This window comes from Chiloscyllium punctatum, chromosome 40, assembly GCF_047496795.1.
Source record: "Chiloscyllium punctatum isolate Juve2018m chromosome 40, sChiPun1.3, whole genome shotgun sequence".
In the NCBI taxonomy this organism is placed as follows: Eukaryota; Metazoa; Chordata; class Chondrichthyes; order Orectolobiformes; family Hemiscylliidae; genus Chiloscyllium; species Chiloscyllium punctatum.
This window is the reverse complement of record NC_092778.1, coordinates 62643358-62658015: the sequence shown is the minus strand read 5'-3', so window position 1 is coordinate 62658015 and position 14658 is coordinate 62643358. Positions and strand designations below refer to the sequence as shown.

At 40.7% G+C, this 14658-nt stretch overlaps 1 protein-coding gene across 10 annotated transcripts in view; it reads left to right on the top strand.

Moving 5' to 3' along the window:
- mrtfba (myocardin related transcription factor Ba) overlaps positions 1-14658 on the top strand; it is a 230841-nt gene that overhangs the window by 187671 nt on the left and 28512 nt on the right. For all 10 annotated transcript variants that reach the window (XM_072560112.1, XM_072560114.1, XM_072560117.1 and 7 more), the window contains one exon: positions 7189-7373. In XM_072560112.1, the coding sequence (XP_072416213.1) occupies positions 7189-7373 (185 nt within the window). The remainder of the gene's footprint in view (positions 1-7188; positions 7374-14658) is intronic.

The window sequence follows — 14658 nt, the reverse complement described above, 5'->3', positions numbered from 1 at the left end:
GGCTCCACCTACCTGTTGTTTCTGAAGATGATCAGCACTGTTGGCCCTCAGTGCTTTATTCAATGTTCACTTTTACAGGGTTAGTGACAGCAATCATTGTGGGTCAGCTGTGATATATAAATAAAATCAACTCTGCTGACATGCTGGTGGAAAAACTTTCCTACAGTCATGTTACTAATTATAAAGTGAAACTTCTGGCCAGAAATAACCTAAATGCAGAGAGAGGCTGTTCCTTCTTGTCATTTGTCACTCTCAACAGTACATAATTCTGAAAATCTTTTCTCTCACTTGGCTTCTGGAATAGTTCCTTCCTGCTAGTGCCCTGCTCAATATAGAATGTGTAAAGTTGGTAGCAAGACAATGCCCATTGCAATAAGAAGCCCTCAAAATGTGAAAGGCAACTTAAAGGTATTTATGGTTAACTCCTGTTCAGATTTCAATTTATTTCAGTTGAAATGCTGGGTGGAGTTTTTGATGAAAAATTGGCAGGTTCGGTGGACATTAAAATCAAAACTTTGATCCCTGATGTAAATCCATCTCCAAACTGCCTGTCCCTGATTGAAATGATCCAAGGAGATAGGTTCGACCTTTAAATATTATAAACAGCTTTTGACCTTGGTGATTCCGGGAAAATTGGCAGCAGTTTTGAGACAAGGGCTTGATGGATTCAGGAAGGAAGTGTCGTCATATTTGCAGTTGGGATCCAGGTGCCTGACTGAGGAGAAGTGATCAGGGCATGACCCTGTCCGTACTGATGCTGATCAACGGTCAAACACCTCTATCTCAGTCTGACGTCAGGCCCAGAGTGGACTTCCTTGTTGTTTTATTTTTAATTCATTCACTGACGAGGCCAACACTTACTGCCCATCTCTAATTGTTGAGAGTCAACTACATTTCTGTGAGTCTGCTGGAGGCCAGACCAAGTAAGCATGGTTGATTTCCTTCCCTAAAGGACAGTAGTAAACCAGATTGCAATTTCCTGAAAATTGGCAATGATTTCATCGTCATCATTAGACTCTTTTTCTTCCAGATATTTCCTTAATTCAAATCTCACTATCTGCCATGGTGGGATTCAAACCCAGGTCCCCAGACCATTACCTGGGTTTCTGGATCAATAGATTAGCAATAATGCCACAAGGCCATCGCCTATCCTAATGCTGCCATAACGAGTGCCCTGCCTGTTGGGAGACCCAACTGAGACCAAAATGAGCTTCAGTACGAACCGACCAAATTTTTCCAAGAAGGCTGCTTTTGGCACACTGGCCTTCATCAGTCAGGGCATTGAGTGTAGAAGTTGGGAAGTTATGTTGCAGTTGTACAGGAGGTTGGTCAGACCACACTTGGAATATTGTTCAGTTTTGGTCACCTTGCTATAGAAAGGATGCTATTAAAGTGGAAAGAGTGCAGAAGAAATTGAGCTATAAGGAGAGGTTGGACAAGCTGGGACTTGTTCTTTAGAGCATAGGAGAGTGAAGGGGGAATCTCATAAAAGTGTATAAGATCATGAGAGGCATGGATAGTGTGAATGCATTCAGGGTTTTCCCAGGGTTGGGGAATCAAGGACGAAAGGGCATCAGTTTAAGGTTAGAGGGAAAAAGTAAAAGAGAAACCTGAGGGACAACGTTTTTATGCAGAGCGTGGTATGCAGATACCAGTGGAAGTGGTTAAGGCAGATACATTAACAACATTTAAAAGGCATTTGGACAAATACACGGATAGGGAAGGTTTAGAAGGATATGGGCCAAGTGCAGGGAAATGGGGTTAAGTGCTGTTGGACATTTTGGTCAGCATGAGCCAATTTGGGGCAAAAGGCCTTTCTGTGTGCAGTAGGTGTCTATGATTCTATCTTTTAGAAGAATAGATATAGACAGTTATGCCAAAAAAAATGTAGAAATGGAATCTCTGACATCAATTAAGTTATTCATTTTTACATTAGGATTAAACCTCGGCACAACATCATGGGCCAAAGGGCCTGTTCTGTGCTGTACTTTTCAATGTTCCATGAATGTTAAAGTGGCTGACTTACTGTCAGTGATGTTGGCGTGCACCCTGCTGAAGAGTGGACTTGGAACCCAGAAATTGTGCTCACTCCAAAAACTTTTAAAGTGCACAGGATTCCAACCATTTTTTTGAGTTTCATTGTTGAATAAATACATGCTCCTTACACAGGCTTGATTTAACCTTTATATAATGTCACTATTCATCAAAGTTAGTTAGATTAGATTAGATTCCCTCCAGTGTGGAAACAGGCCATTTGGCCCAGCAAGTCCATACTGACCCTCCGAAGAGTAACCCACCAAGACCCATTTCCCTCTGACAAGTGCACCTAACACTCTGGACAATTTAGCATGACCAATTCATCTGACTTGCACGTCTTTGTGACTGCGGGAGGAAACCGGAGCACCTGGAGGAAACCCATGCAGACACGGGGAGAATGTGCAAACTCCACATAGTCACCTGAGACGGGAATCAAACCCGGCTCCCTGGCACTGTGAGGCAACAGTGCTAACCACTGAGCCACTGTGCTGCCTCTTTACTTCAATCTGTTTTATGTGGCAGCTGGCAAAACTGCTGAAATGCAGGTATATGTGTAATTATGATGTCAGTTGAATTGAAACTGTTTACACATTCAAATATTATTAAATTCTTGAACTTTTATAAAATATTTTTGAGTAAATTTGATTTGGATGAACAGACAGACAGTATTTACCAATGAGTTTAATAAAGGAGCATCATGTACTCTAACTTACATGCAAAATTAAAATCTGCTCAGGGATCTGTCCCTTAAAGCACCACATGTTTTATTTATTCATGGAATGTGGACTTTGTTGCCTAGGCCAGCATTTATTGCCCATCTCTAGTTGCTCCCAAGCAAATGATAGTGAGTTGCCACCTTGAGCTACTTGCTGTAAGTAGACCCAGAATGCCTTCAGGGAGGGAGTTACAGAATATTGACTCAGTGACACTAAAGAAACGCTGATTATATTTCCAAGCCTGAACGGTGGGCAGAACTTGCTGGTGGTATTCCATGTATCTGCTGCCCTTGTTCTTCTCAGTGGAACTGTCATGGGTTTGGAAGGTGCTGCTGAAGGAGCCTTCCTGAATTTCTGCAGTGAATATTATAGATGTTACTGCTGTAACCGAGCGTCAGTGATGGAGGCAATGACCTTTGTGGATGTGAAGCGGGCTGCTTCATCTTGTATGATGTCAAGCTTCTTGAGTGTTGGAGTGTGATCATCCAGAAAGTGGGAGTATTCCATCACATTTGTGATTTACACCGTATCAATGTTGAACGGACTTTGGGGAGTCAGATGAATTGTATGCTGCAGGATTTCTAGCCTGTGACCTACTCTTGGAGCCACAGTGTTTATGTGGCTAGAACAGTTCCATTTCTGGTCAGTGGTGACCCCCAGGATATTTATAATGAGGGCTTAAGTACTGATAATGCCATTGAACATTAATGGGGAAAATTAGATTTTTTTTTCTTGCTGGAAATGGTCATTGCCTGTTACTTGGGTGTCTGAGTGTTACTTCCTGCATGTCTGGATATTGTGGAGGTTTTGCTGCTTTTGGCCATAGTATTCCTTCAGTTCCTGAGAAATTGTGATTGGAACTGAACCTTGTTCAATCATCAGCAAACACCTGACATTATGATGGCAGGACGGTCATTAGTGAAACAGCTGAAAATAGTCCAAGTTTATCTCCTGTTTATCAAAGACTTGCTCAAAAGCTTGCTCAAAAATACATGAGATTTTTCTAAGAGTAATAAAATGGACCCTAAATAACTAAAATTGAAGTAACCTGGTTAGATTTGTCCTAAGTTCCAAAGTTCTTTCCATTTTGAGACAGCATATTCTATAGTTCCGGTCAGTCCCAAATAATGCCATTACCTCAAATGTCTGGCCATTGCTCTGAAGACAATGACTTGAGCTAGAGTTTGGTTCTGTGGATGACAATACTCAGCAATTTTATCATGGTCATTGTAACTGGAAAGTAGCATTTTTGTTCATTTTCAAGCGTGATCTTGTTCTCATGGGAGATCTACAAGATTCACTGAATGTGTTTCAACTTTTGTAGGGTTCTGATGTTATGGATGTAAGTTTGCTCGCTGAGCTGGAAGGTTCATTTTCAGATGTTTTGTCACTATACAGTGTAACATCAGAGTGTCTCTGGTGAAGCACTGGTGTTAGTGACCTGCTTTCTATTTATGTGTTTAGGTTTCATAAATATAAATATGAATAGAATAAATCCACATCACTACTACCTAAACTGTTTCCAAGAACTACATCAAATATGATGTAGATGACAGCTGGCAAAACTAATCAAATGTTGGCATGTGTGTAGGGTGGCTCAGTGGTTAGCATTGTTGCTTCACAACGACAGGGAGCTGTGTTCGATTCCAGCCTCTGGCGACTGTGTGGAGTTTGCACATTCTCCCTGTGTCTCCATGAGTTCCCTCCAGGTGCTCCAGTTTTCCAGCAGTGTAGAGGTCAGTGTGCCAAACTGTCTCTGCACCCCATTTTCCTGATGCAAGGCTTTTGCCCGAAACATCAATTTTCCTGCTCCTCTGATGCTGCCTGACCTCCTGTGCTTTTCCAGCACCACTCTCGCATTGACTCTAATCTCCAGCATCTGCAATACCCACTTCTGCCTAGCTATTTTGTATGCAACTTGTCAACTCACCATGGATCCCATTTGTCTTGATGCTCTGGACCAGCCTATCATGAGGGACCTTGTTAAGTTTTTTACCGATGTCCATGTAGCCAATATCCACAGCTCTACCTTCATCAATCATCTTTGTTAACTTCCTCAAAAACTCAATCAACCTTGAGGGAAAGACTTCCCTGCAGATGTTATGCTGACTATCCCTAATAAGTCCATCATTTTCCAAATGTGAGTAAATCTTGTCCCCAGTATCTTCTTCAGTCATTTCCCTATCACTGATGTGAGGCTCACTGGCCTATCATGTCCTGGAGTATCCCTGTTGCTCTCCAGAAACAAAGGAGCAACATTGGCCATTCTCAGGTCATCTTGGATCTCACCTGTGGCTAAACAGTGTACAAAGATCTCTGTTAAGACCCAGCAATCTCCTTCCTTGCCTCCCTCAGTGTCTTGGGAAAGATTCTGTCAGGCCCGGCGAACTTATTTACCTGAATACTTTCAAGGCACCCATCACCACCACCACCGTAATATCAACATGCCCTAGAATATCAATATACCCCTCCCTAATCTTGCCATCCTTGTCCTTCTCCTTGGTGGATACCAATGTAAAGTACTCATTGAGCACCTCACCCACATTCTCTCGTTCCACACATGACTTTCCTCCTTTGTCCTCAAATGGACTTGCCCTTTCTCTAATTACCCTCTTCCTCCTAATATATGTATAAAATGCCTTGGATTCATCTTAATATGACTTGCCCAGAACATTTCATGATTTTTTTTATATATAATGATCACTGTTCCCAAAATGCTCCCTCACTGTAATTCGAATCACCTGGCCAGGCTGCTTCCCTAATATATGGTCGACATATTTTTTCAAGAAACCTGCCTGGATGTACTCAACAAATTCTGTCCCATCTAAGCCCTCTGCACTAAGGGAATCCCAGTCTATATTTTTGAAGTTAAAATCACCCACTTTAACACCCCTGTCATTTTTATATTTTTCCATGATCTGCCTACATATTAGATTCCCTACAGTATAGAAACAGGCCCTTCGGCCCAACAAGTCCACACTGATCCTCTGAAGAGTATCCCACCCAGACCCATTCCCTTATCCTATATTTACCCCTGACTAATGCACCTAACACTACGGGCCATTTAGCATGGCCAATTCACTTGATCTGTTCATCTTTGGATTCTGGGAGGAAACCGGAGCACCTGGAGGAAATCCCCACAGACACTGGGAGAATGTGCAAACTCCACACAGACATTCGCCTGAAGTAGGAATCGAACCTGGGTCCCTGGCGCTGTGAGGCAGCAGTGCTAACCACTGAACCACCGTGCCACCCTAATCTGTTCCTTGATTCTATGCTGGCTATTAAGAGGCTTATAATATAACCCCATCATCGTGATTACACCTTTTGTTATTCCTGTGTTCAGCCTCACTGGATGAGTCCTAAGATGTCTTCTCTTAGTGCAGCTGTGACATGCTCCTTAATCAGCAGGACAACCCCACTCTTCCCCCCCCCCGCCCTCCCTTTTACATCTCTCTCTCTCTCTCTCTCTCTTGCCTGAAATATTGAAACCCTAGAAAGTTGAGCTGTCAGTCTTGACCTTCACTCAGCCAAATTTCTGTAATGGCTACAACTTCCTAATTCCATGCAATAATAAAAGCTCTAAACTCCTGTGTCTTACCTGCTATTCTCTTTGTCTTGCCAACAACATGTACATCACATCAAAGAATAATGAAAAGACTCAAGTTGGAGCCAATCATTGCACGATTTTATGAAAATATATTTGCAAACTATCTGTAACTACCTCACAAGGGTGTGATCTGAATTCCTAATCAGAGATGTTGTTACACACCTTTGGAGCAGGTGATACTTGAATCTGGGCCTCCTAGATCATAGGTAGAGACCCTACCACTGCCCCACAAGAGCCCCTGTTATTAAATATTATTTGTTTTTAATCAACATGCTCAGGCATGTTATTATAAACCTTGGAAGCAGGTAGGACTTAAACTTGGCTCTCCTAATCCAGAAGCAAGGACACTGCCACTACGCCACATGAACTACAACCAAATACTACAGAAATACAATTAACACATAACACATTGGTTGGTGGAAACCAGTTGCTTGAAATAAGTAACCCACCCAGATAAGATCTGTTCAACAGGTTTTCTTTGCCTCTTGGTCTGTGACAGTACTCATTTGCATTTTACGAATGAAAACCTAGCTGAAACATGCATCTTTAAGAAGCCAGCAGGACATTATTTGGGGAGACATTTTTGCTGGACTGATACAATCAGATGAAGAAAAAGATAAAAGTAATTGGACAAAATTGATTACTTGTAAAATAATGCTGTCAGTTTTGGAATAGATGTGGATAAACAAAATTATCTTAGTGTTTCTGCACTGGAATGTTTTTTTAAAGCCCATTCAGCTAATAAAATGAAAAGCATTTCCTGGATTCTCAAATCTATTTCAGAAAGTATGTTGTATGAACATGGATGTTGACTTCTTTTTGCAGTTGGCCAAGTGCACTATCCCAAAACTTTAGACACATTTTCATTTGATGATGACAGCAGTGACGCTTTATCTCCAGAGCAGCCAGGGAGCCAGGAGTCTCAAAGCTCAGCTCCTTCTCCAGGAGAAACCAAAGTGACAGAATCATCCTCCTCCTCATCTTCACCTGTACCAAACACTATTATTCAGGTGAGTGCTGTGTAAACAAAGGGTGATATGTTAGCAGTCTGAATGTGTATCTGTAGGAAATTGCTGTCTTTACATCAAATCTTAGTCTTAAATGCCTAAGGTTTAGCTAGAGACGGCTTTCTGTTCGTAGAAACTCATCTTACATGTGCATTGACTGTTGCTGATAGGCACGTAATGTTTAACACTCAAATGTGACTTAAAAATAAAATTTCTGAGATTTATCAAGACTGCAGGTAACAAAGTTCTGATAAAGGAGTTATTGGTCTTAGTGACACTGAACTAAAAGCAAATTGCTGCAGATGCTGGAACAGAAATAAAAACAGAAAATGCTGAAATTACCCTGAAGATCAGACAGAATCTGTAGAGAGAGAAACAGAGCTAGTGTTTCAGGTCAATAGTATATTATTAGAATTGGAAAATGATAAAAATATAACAGCTCTTACATAATTCCAAAGGCAGGCTTGAGTGAAAGGCCAAAACAAAAGATCTGTGGTGGACTTTGAGACTGGAGAGATGAAACTTCATAAAGCCATTGTTACAATGTGCAAGGCAATGGTCATGTGACAAATGAGACAAAAGATGGGTCTGGGGAGGAATGAATAGGGATAGAAAAACCATAGCCAACAGCTTCCATCCGAAAACATGAAGACCGGTTGTGAACAGAAATTATTTAAAGTGTTGTTGCTTTCAGGAAGACTGTAAAGTTCCTAATTGAAGGGTGAGATGCTGTACCTTCAACTTAATAAGAATGGTGGAAGCTTTTCTTTATATTCTCTTAATCAACATTTCAAATATCTTACTACGCATCTCTGGAGATGTGGAACTTGAACCTAGATCTCCTGGCTCAAAGATAGGGACATTACTAGTGTGCCATAAGAGTCTTTTTTTTAGAAAGTTGTTTTAATTTGTTTTTACTTAACCTGTCTTTCTTTTTTTTAAAACTATTTTCTAATCAACCTGTTCAATTATGTTACTACCCATATCTGGAGTAAGTGGGACCTCAACCTGGCACTCTCAATCCAGGGGTAGGGGACACTGTGCCCGTTAGCTGCATGAAACCTGTCTGTTGGTGTGTGTCTCCATTAATAATATGAAGACAGCTTAGTTTTAAAATGGAAACAAACTGTTCTTTTTGCAATTTATCAGTTAATTACCATGAAACTACTTGGTTCAAAAAGTCAAATTAGATTGCATGCTGTCCAGATGTTAGCTAATGCTTGTGCAGACAATGTGTGATTAATGGCTTACAAGTCAGAGAGCCCAGCTTATCTCATTCCACCTCATGTAACTCAGTACAGACCACTGCAATCGTGATGTTTGGTAGTGAAGGAGTTGAGGGAGGCAAATCCAAGTCTTTGAAGCTACTACTGTTGATGTTGGTAGTTAGTGCCTCAGTTAATTGTGACCTAGGTGTGTAGAAGTTTAATATTTTGAGTGTTCAATGTCTTCATTCCTTGTGTACGACAAGGTTTAGAGCAGTTCTGAAGAAATGTCACTGGACTCAAAACATTAACATTGCTTTATCTCCACAAATGTTGCTAGATCTACTGAGTTTCTTCAGTAATTTCTGCTTTTGTTTAAGATTTAGAGCAGATTGTCCATCATCAACCCTAAACTGCCTTTTTTTCATAGTTTATGTTATTATTATTCTGATATAGCAGCTGGTTATCATTAGTTTGCAGAGCGTTCCTAAAATTGATTTCATCATTAGCCATTTTAAACTATTTGCGTTTTTTGACATTGTTAAAGGTTTTTTTTCCAAAAGCCTTTTGAATTTCATCTATCTTACACACACGCACATGGACACTAGGTCTGTCACATAACATTAGTTTGTGATGATAACTTCAGGTGTTAAACATTTGGAATGATGTCATTACGTACTTTTTAATACTTTCTTCATGCTTAAAATTCAAGATTAAAATAGGTGAATGTTTGTAGAAGTTCAAAAGCAAATAACCCATTATTCACTTACACCTACATTAATTTCAGAGTTGCTTGTTAGAGTCTGAAGTGCTTTGTTTATTTTTGGCTTAAGCAGCTGTGTTTACTTGTTAATTCTCAAGTTGTTAATCATCAGTTATTCTTACCTTTTTAAATTGTTCTTTGCACTTAACTTGGTCAGATCCTTCTAACTCTGCAGATCTGATCTTTCAATAACAGAAACAGAGTTAGATATGATTGTAATCAATCCTTTTAGTAGCTGAAAACTGGGAAGCACCAATACTGCTGATCCACTTGACTGAGAGCTAGCATTTACTTTAGGGCTTTAAAAATTTCCTTGACACTATCACAACAGCATTTGTATGACAGGAAGAACCGTGAACTTAGAGGGGACCTACTAACTGACACTCACGGAATCTGGAGACAAGGAAACATGTAACTGATAGGGATTTGAAGCATCAATGAGCTCAGTGGTGACCAGAGAAACCACAAGGCAAACTGCTGAGTAAGCTCAAGTTGGCAGTTCTGTACAGCCTAAAATAAGTCCTTTCTCTGATGTACTGGGTAACTCTGAAAAGAACATTTTGGCTTTAAGTACTTTCTTCATCATCTTTTTTGCAGGTGCTGCACACAGCATTGGGGGTGATCCTCATCTTGCTGTTCCCTGCCAAACCACAATCTCAGCAGTGAAGTAGACAACTTGAGAGTAGAAGCCAGATAGAGGGCCTATCCAGTCTTGACAGTTCCAGCATCATAGTCCATAAAATAGCCATTATTATACAGTAATCAAATTGTATTTTTTTGGTTGAACAAGCCGCATATATAAAATCTGTAATGTGAATGAGCATTTTGTGTAATTAGACCAAAAGGCATTGGAGCAGAAGTTTGCCTTTCATTCCATCAAGTCTGCTCTGCCATTCATTGAGATTGTGGCGAATCTGATAATCCAGTACTCCACGTTCCTGCCCTTACCCAGAGCCCTTGACTTTCTGAATGATTAGAAATCTATTTATCTCAGTCTTGAATATGCTTAATGACTTTGCCTCGACATCCCTCTATGGTAAAGAATTCCATCAATTCACTACCCACTGAGAAGAAAAATCTCCTTATCTCACCTTAAATGGGTGACCCCTTGTTCTGAGATGTCCTCTTGTCCTGGATTCTCCCACAAGAGGAAACAACCTCCCACATCTACCCTATCAAACTTTCTCAATCATATATGTTTCCCTTCTTCATTCTTCTAAACTATAATTAATACAAGTCCAACCTACTCATCTCTTCATAATAAAATCTGTCCATACCTGGGATCAACATAGTGAACCTTCTCTGCACTGTCCCCTTAGATAAGGGAACCAAAACTGTACACTGTATTCCTGCTGTCACTAGTGCCTAGTTTTAGCAAGACCTTCCTATTTATGTTCTAATCATTTTGAAATAAAGGCCAACATTCCATTTACCTTGCGTATTATCTGCTGAACTTGTATGCTAGTTTTGTTTGTGATTCGTGCACAATGACCCAAGTGCTGCAGCTTACTGCACTCTTGCCCCATTTAAATAAATTCAGCTCCTCTTCCAAAGTGCATAACTTCATATTTTCCACATTATTGATCCATCTGCTGTGTTTATGCCCACTCAGTAAACCTGTTTGTATCCTTCTGTAGACTCTGTCATCCTCACAACTTGCCTTCCCACTTGTTTTTGTGCTATCTGCAAACTTGGCTGTAGTACATTAACTTGCCTCATCCAAATCATTAATACATATTATAAATCCGTGTGGCCCCAGGACCGATCTCTATGGCACTCCATTAATTGGTTTTCTATCCTGAAAATGTCCCCTTTATGCCAACTCTGTTTTCTATTAGTTAAACCTTGTGTAGTGTGATTTTTAACTTTATTTGGAAGCACTAACTTTTGGAGCTATCTGATGAAGGAGCAACGCTCCAAAAACTAGTGTTTCCAAATAGACCTGTTGGACTATAATTTGGTATTGTTTGTTTTTTAACTTTGTCCACCCCAGTCCAACACTGACACCTTCACATCATTCTATTAGTTAGCCAGTCCTCTATCAATGCTTATATATTGTCCCCAGTACTGTGGACTTATTCTAGTTGAATGCCTTCTGAAAATCCAAATGTATTACATTTACTGGTTCCCCTTTATCCACCCTCCTTCCTGAAAGAAGTGCAATAGGTTTTTTGGCATGCATTCTCCTTATGAAGCCATTCTGACTCTGCTTGATTATGTTATGTATTGCTAAATGCTGTACTGTTAACTTCTTTATAATAGACTTTTAACATTTTCTCAGTGACAGATGTCAAACTAACTGGCTTATGATTGCTTGACAGCAATGGTTTGGATTTTGTGGTCAGCAGCAAAAGCATAGTGCTCACTATTGACATGAAAAATGACTTCCTTTGAAATCTGTATCATTAATTTCTCTTATTATGGTGTTATTTCATTCTGATTTCAAAAGGAGGAGATCTCTGACATCCAGGAAAATTGAGTCATCAATCACTTTGAGCAACTTATCACCCTTCAAAATTCTCTCAGACAGCAAATCTTGAAGGGAAAAGTACTGATTACCATTTGCTTTTCAATATTTTTACAGAGATGAAATAAAGCACCTTCCATAAACAGTGCTATTAGGCTTGCTTAACAATAAACCTGCTTACTGATGCTCAATTTGGATTCTGCCAGGGCCACTCAGCTCCTGATCTCATTACAACCTTGGTCCAAACAAGGAGCTGAATTCCAGAGGTGAGGTGGGAATGACTGCCCCTTAACACTGGGACTACATTTGACAATTGTGGAATCAAGGAGCCCATGCAAAACTGGAGATAATGGGAATCAGGGAGATACTCCACTGCTTAGTGATATCTAGAACAAAGAAAGATGGCTGTGCTTATTGGAAGTTAGTCTTCTCAACTCCCAGACAACTCAGCAGAAATTTGTTAAGATAGTGCCCTTGTCCCAACCATTTTCAGCTGCTTCACCAATGACCTTCCCTCTGTCCTAAATTCAGGAATGGGGATGTTTGCTGCTAGCTGCACAATGTTTAGCACCATTCCTCAGGTACTGAAGCAGTACATATCCAAGTGCAACACGTCCTAGACAATATCCTGGACAATTTTGATTGAAAAATGGCAAGTACCATCTCCCCGTAAGAGAATCTAACCATAGTCCCATGACATTTAATGGCATTACCGTCACTAAATCCCCCAAAATCAATATTGGCCAGAGCGAAACTAGCCATTTAAGAAGAATGGCTACAAAAGTAGGTCTGAGGCTAGGAATCCTGCGCAGAAAATTCATATCCTGACTCCCCAAAGCCTGTCCACCATCTACAAGATGCAAATCGGGAATGAATGAAATGCTCCGTACTTGCCTGGATAAATGCAACTCTAACAGCAATAAAGAATCTTGACATCATCCAGAACAAAGCAGCTCAGTTGCTGCATTTAGCCATTGACTTTTTCAGTATCTGAGAAAGCAATTGGCAGTGGCCATCCCCACTTCTGACCTTATGATGGAGGGAAAGTCATTAATGAAGCAGGATAAGGTGTTTGGGCCTAGGACACCACCATGCACAACTCCTACACTGATGCTCTGGAATTGAAATGAGTGATCCCTAACAACCATAACCATCTTCCTTTGTGCCAGACATGACTCTAAACAGCAGGCAATTTTCCCTTTGTTTCCCAGTGACTTCATTTTTGCCAGGGCTCCTTGATGCCACACTGTCAAATGCGGCCTTGATGTCAAGGGCAGTCACTTTCATTTTACCTCTGGAATTCAGCTCTTTTGACCACATTTGAACCAAGGTTGTAATGATCTCAGGAGCTGATTGACTCTGGGGGAACCCAAACTGAGTATGAGTGAGCAGATTAGTGCTCAGCAAGTGCTGCTTAATAGCACTGTTGATGACCCCTTCCATCCTGCTTTCTGTGTACAGGTCATGCCTGGTCAATTTTCGCATTGTTGGGTGGATACCTGTGTTGTAACTGTACTGGAACAGCTTGGGTAGAGGTGTGGCAAGTTTTGGAGCACAAGTCTTCTGTATTATTGTTGGTATGTTGCCAGAGCCCACAGTCTTTGTAACAGTTTCCCATGGTATTCAATGGCATTACTGTCACTAAATCCCCAAAACCAGCATCCTATTGACCAGAAGCTGAGCTGGACAAGTAACATGGCTTCAAAGGTAGGTCAGAGGCGAGGAATCCTGCAGACAACCAGCCTCCAAGCATTTCTTAAAATCAAATGGAGCTTGGAAGATGAAGAAATTGGATGAAGACTGGCCCTGATGTCGAGGACCTCTGGAGGAGATAGAGATAGGTGATCTGCTTGGTACCTGCAGCAGAAGATTGTAAAGAATACTTCAGAGTTATATTTTGCGCTGAGGTAGCCTCCACTGTCATTTGAGATGGAGATGTTTGTGGAGGATCTGCCTTCAGTGAGTTCTTTAATTATCCAATAGCATTCACAATTGGATGTAGCAGGACTGCAGAGGTGAGATCATAGATTAAGTTTCTAGTCATGGACGGATTAATGCACTGTAAGATCCGTGTCTACAGATCCCAGTCAAATACAGGGCCCCCATAATGTTGGCAAACTGCATAGTTACTAGATCACTTTGATTTACCTTGATAGGAATTGTCATAATGCTGTGAATGAGCATTCTCTGGGAACACTATTTCACTCATTATACGTCTGTGATTTCATGGAATTGAGGGGTATGATTGTGCAGAGTCTCTTAACTTTGTGATACATTCAGGGCCAAAAATTGGTAATTTAACACTTTTGACAGTGCATGAAAATTGATCCTGTTTTGTAGATCTGCAAATTCAGAGAACCAACAGAACTATTCCCAGTGGGAGAAATTTTGCGACTTCTGAAAAGTCTTTCCAGCTCAGAATGTTTATTTGAATAGCCTGACTAATGTAATCAGATATAATGATCATTGAATATTGTGATTCTGCTAAGGTGCTTTAAGCAATGGAAAATTGCCATAACCTCTCAACAGGAAGGATGTGATAGCACTGGAAGGGGTGCAGAGGAGGTTCATCAGGATGTTGCCTGAGATGGAGACATTGAACAATAAAGAGAGATTGGGTAGGCTTGAATTGTTTTCTTTATTTAGAGCAGTGAAGATTGAGGGGTGACATGATTGAGGTGCGTCAGATTGAGGGGTATGGACAGGGTGAATAAAGAGCAGCTGTTTCCCTTGCTTGAGGAGTCAGTCACGAGAGGGCATAGTTTTGGGGTAAAGGGTGAGGGATTCAGGGAGAATTTGAAGGAAAAAGCATTTTCACTCAGTGAGTGGTGGGAATCTGGAATGTACAGCCTA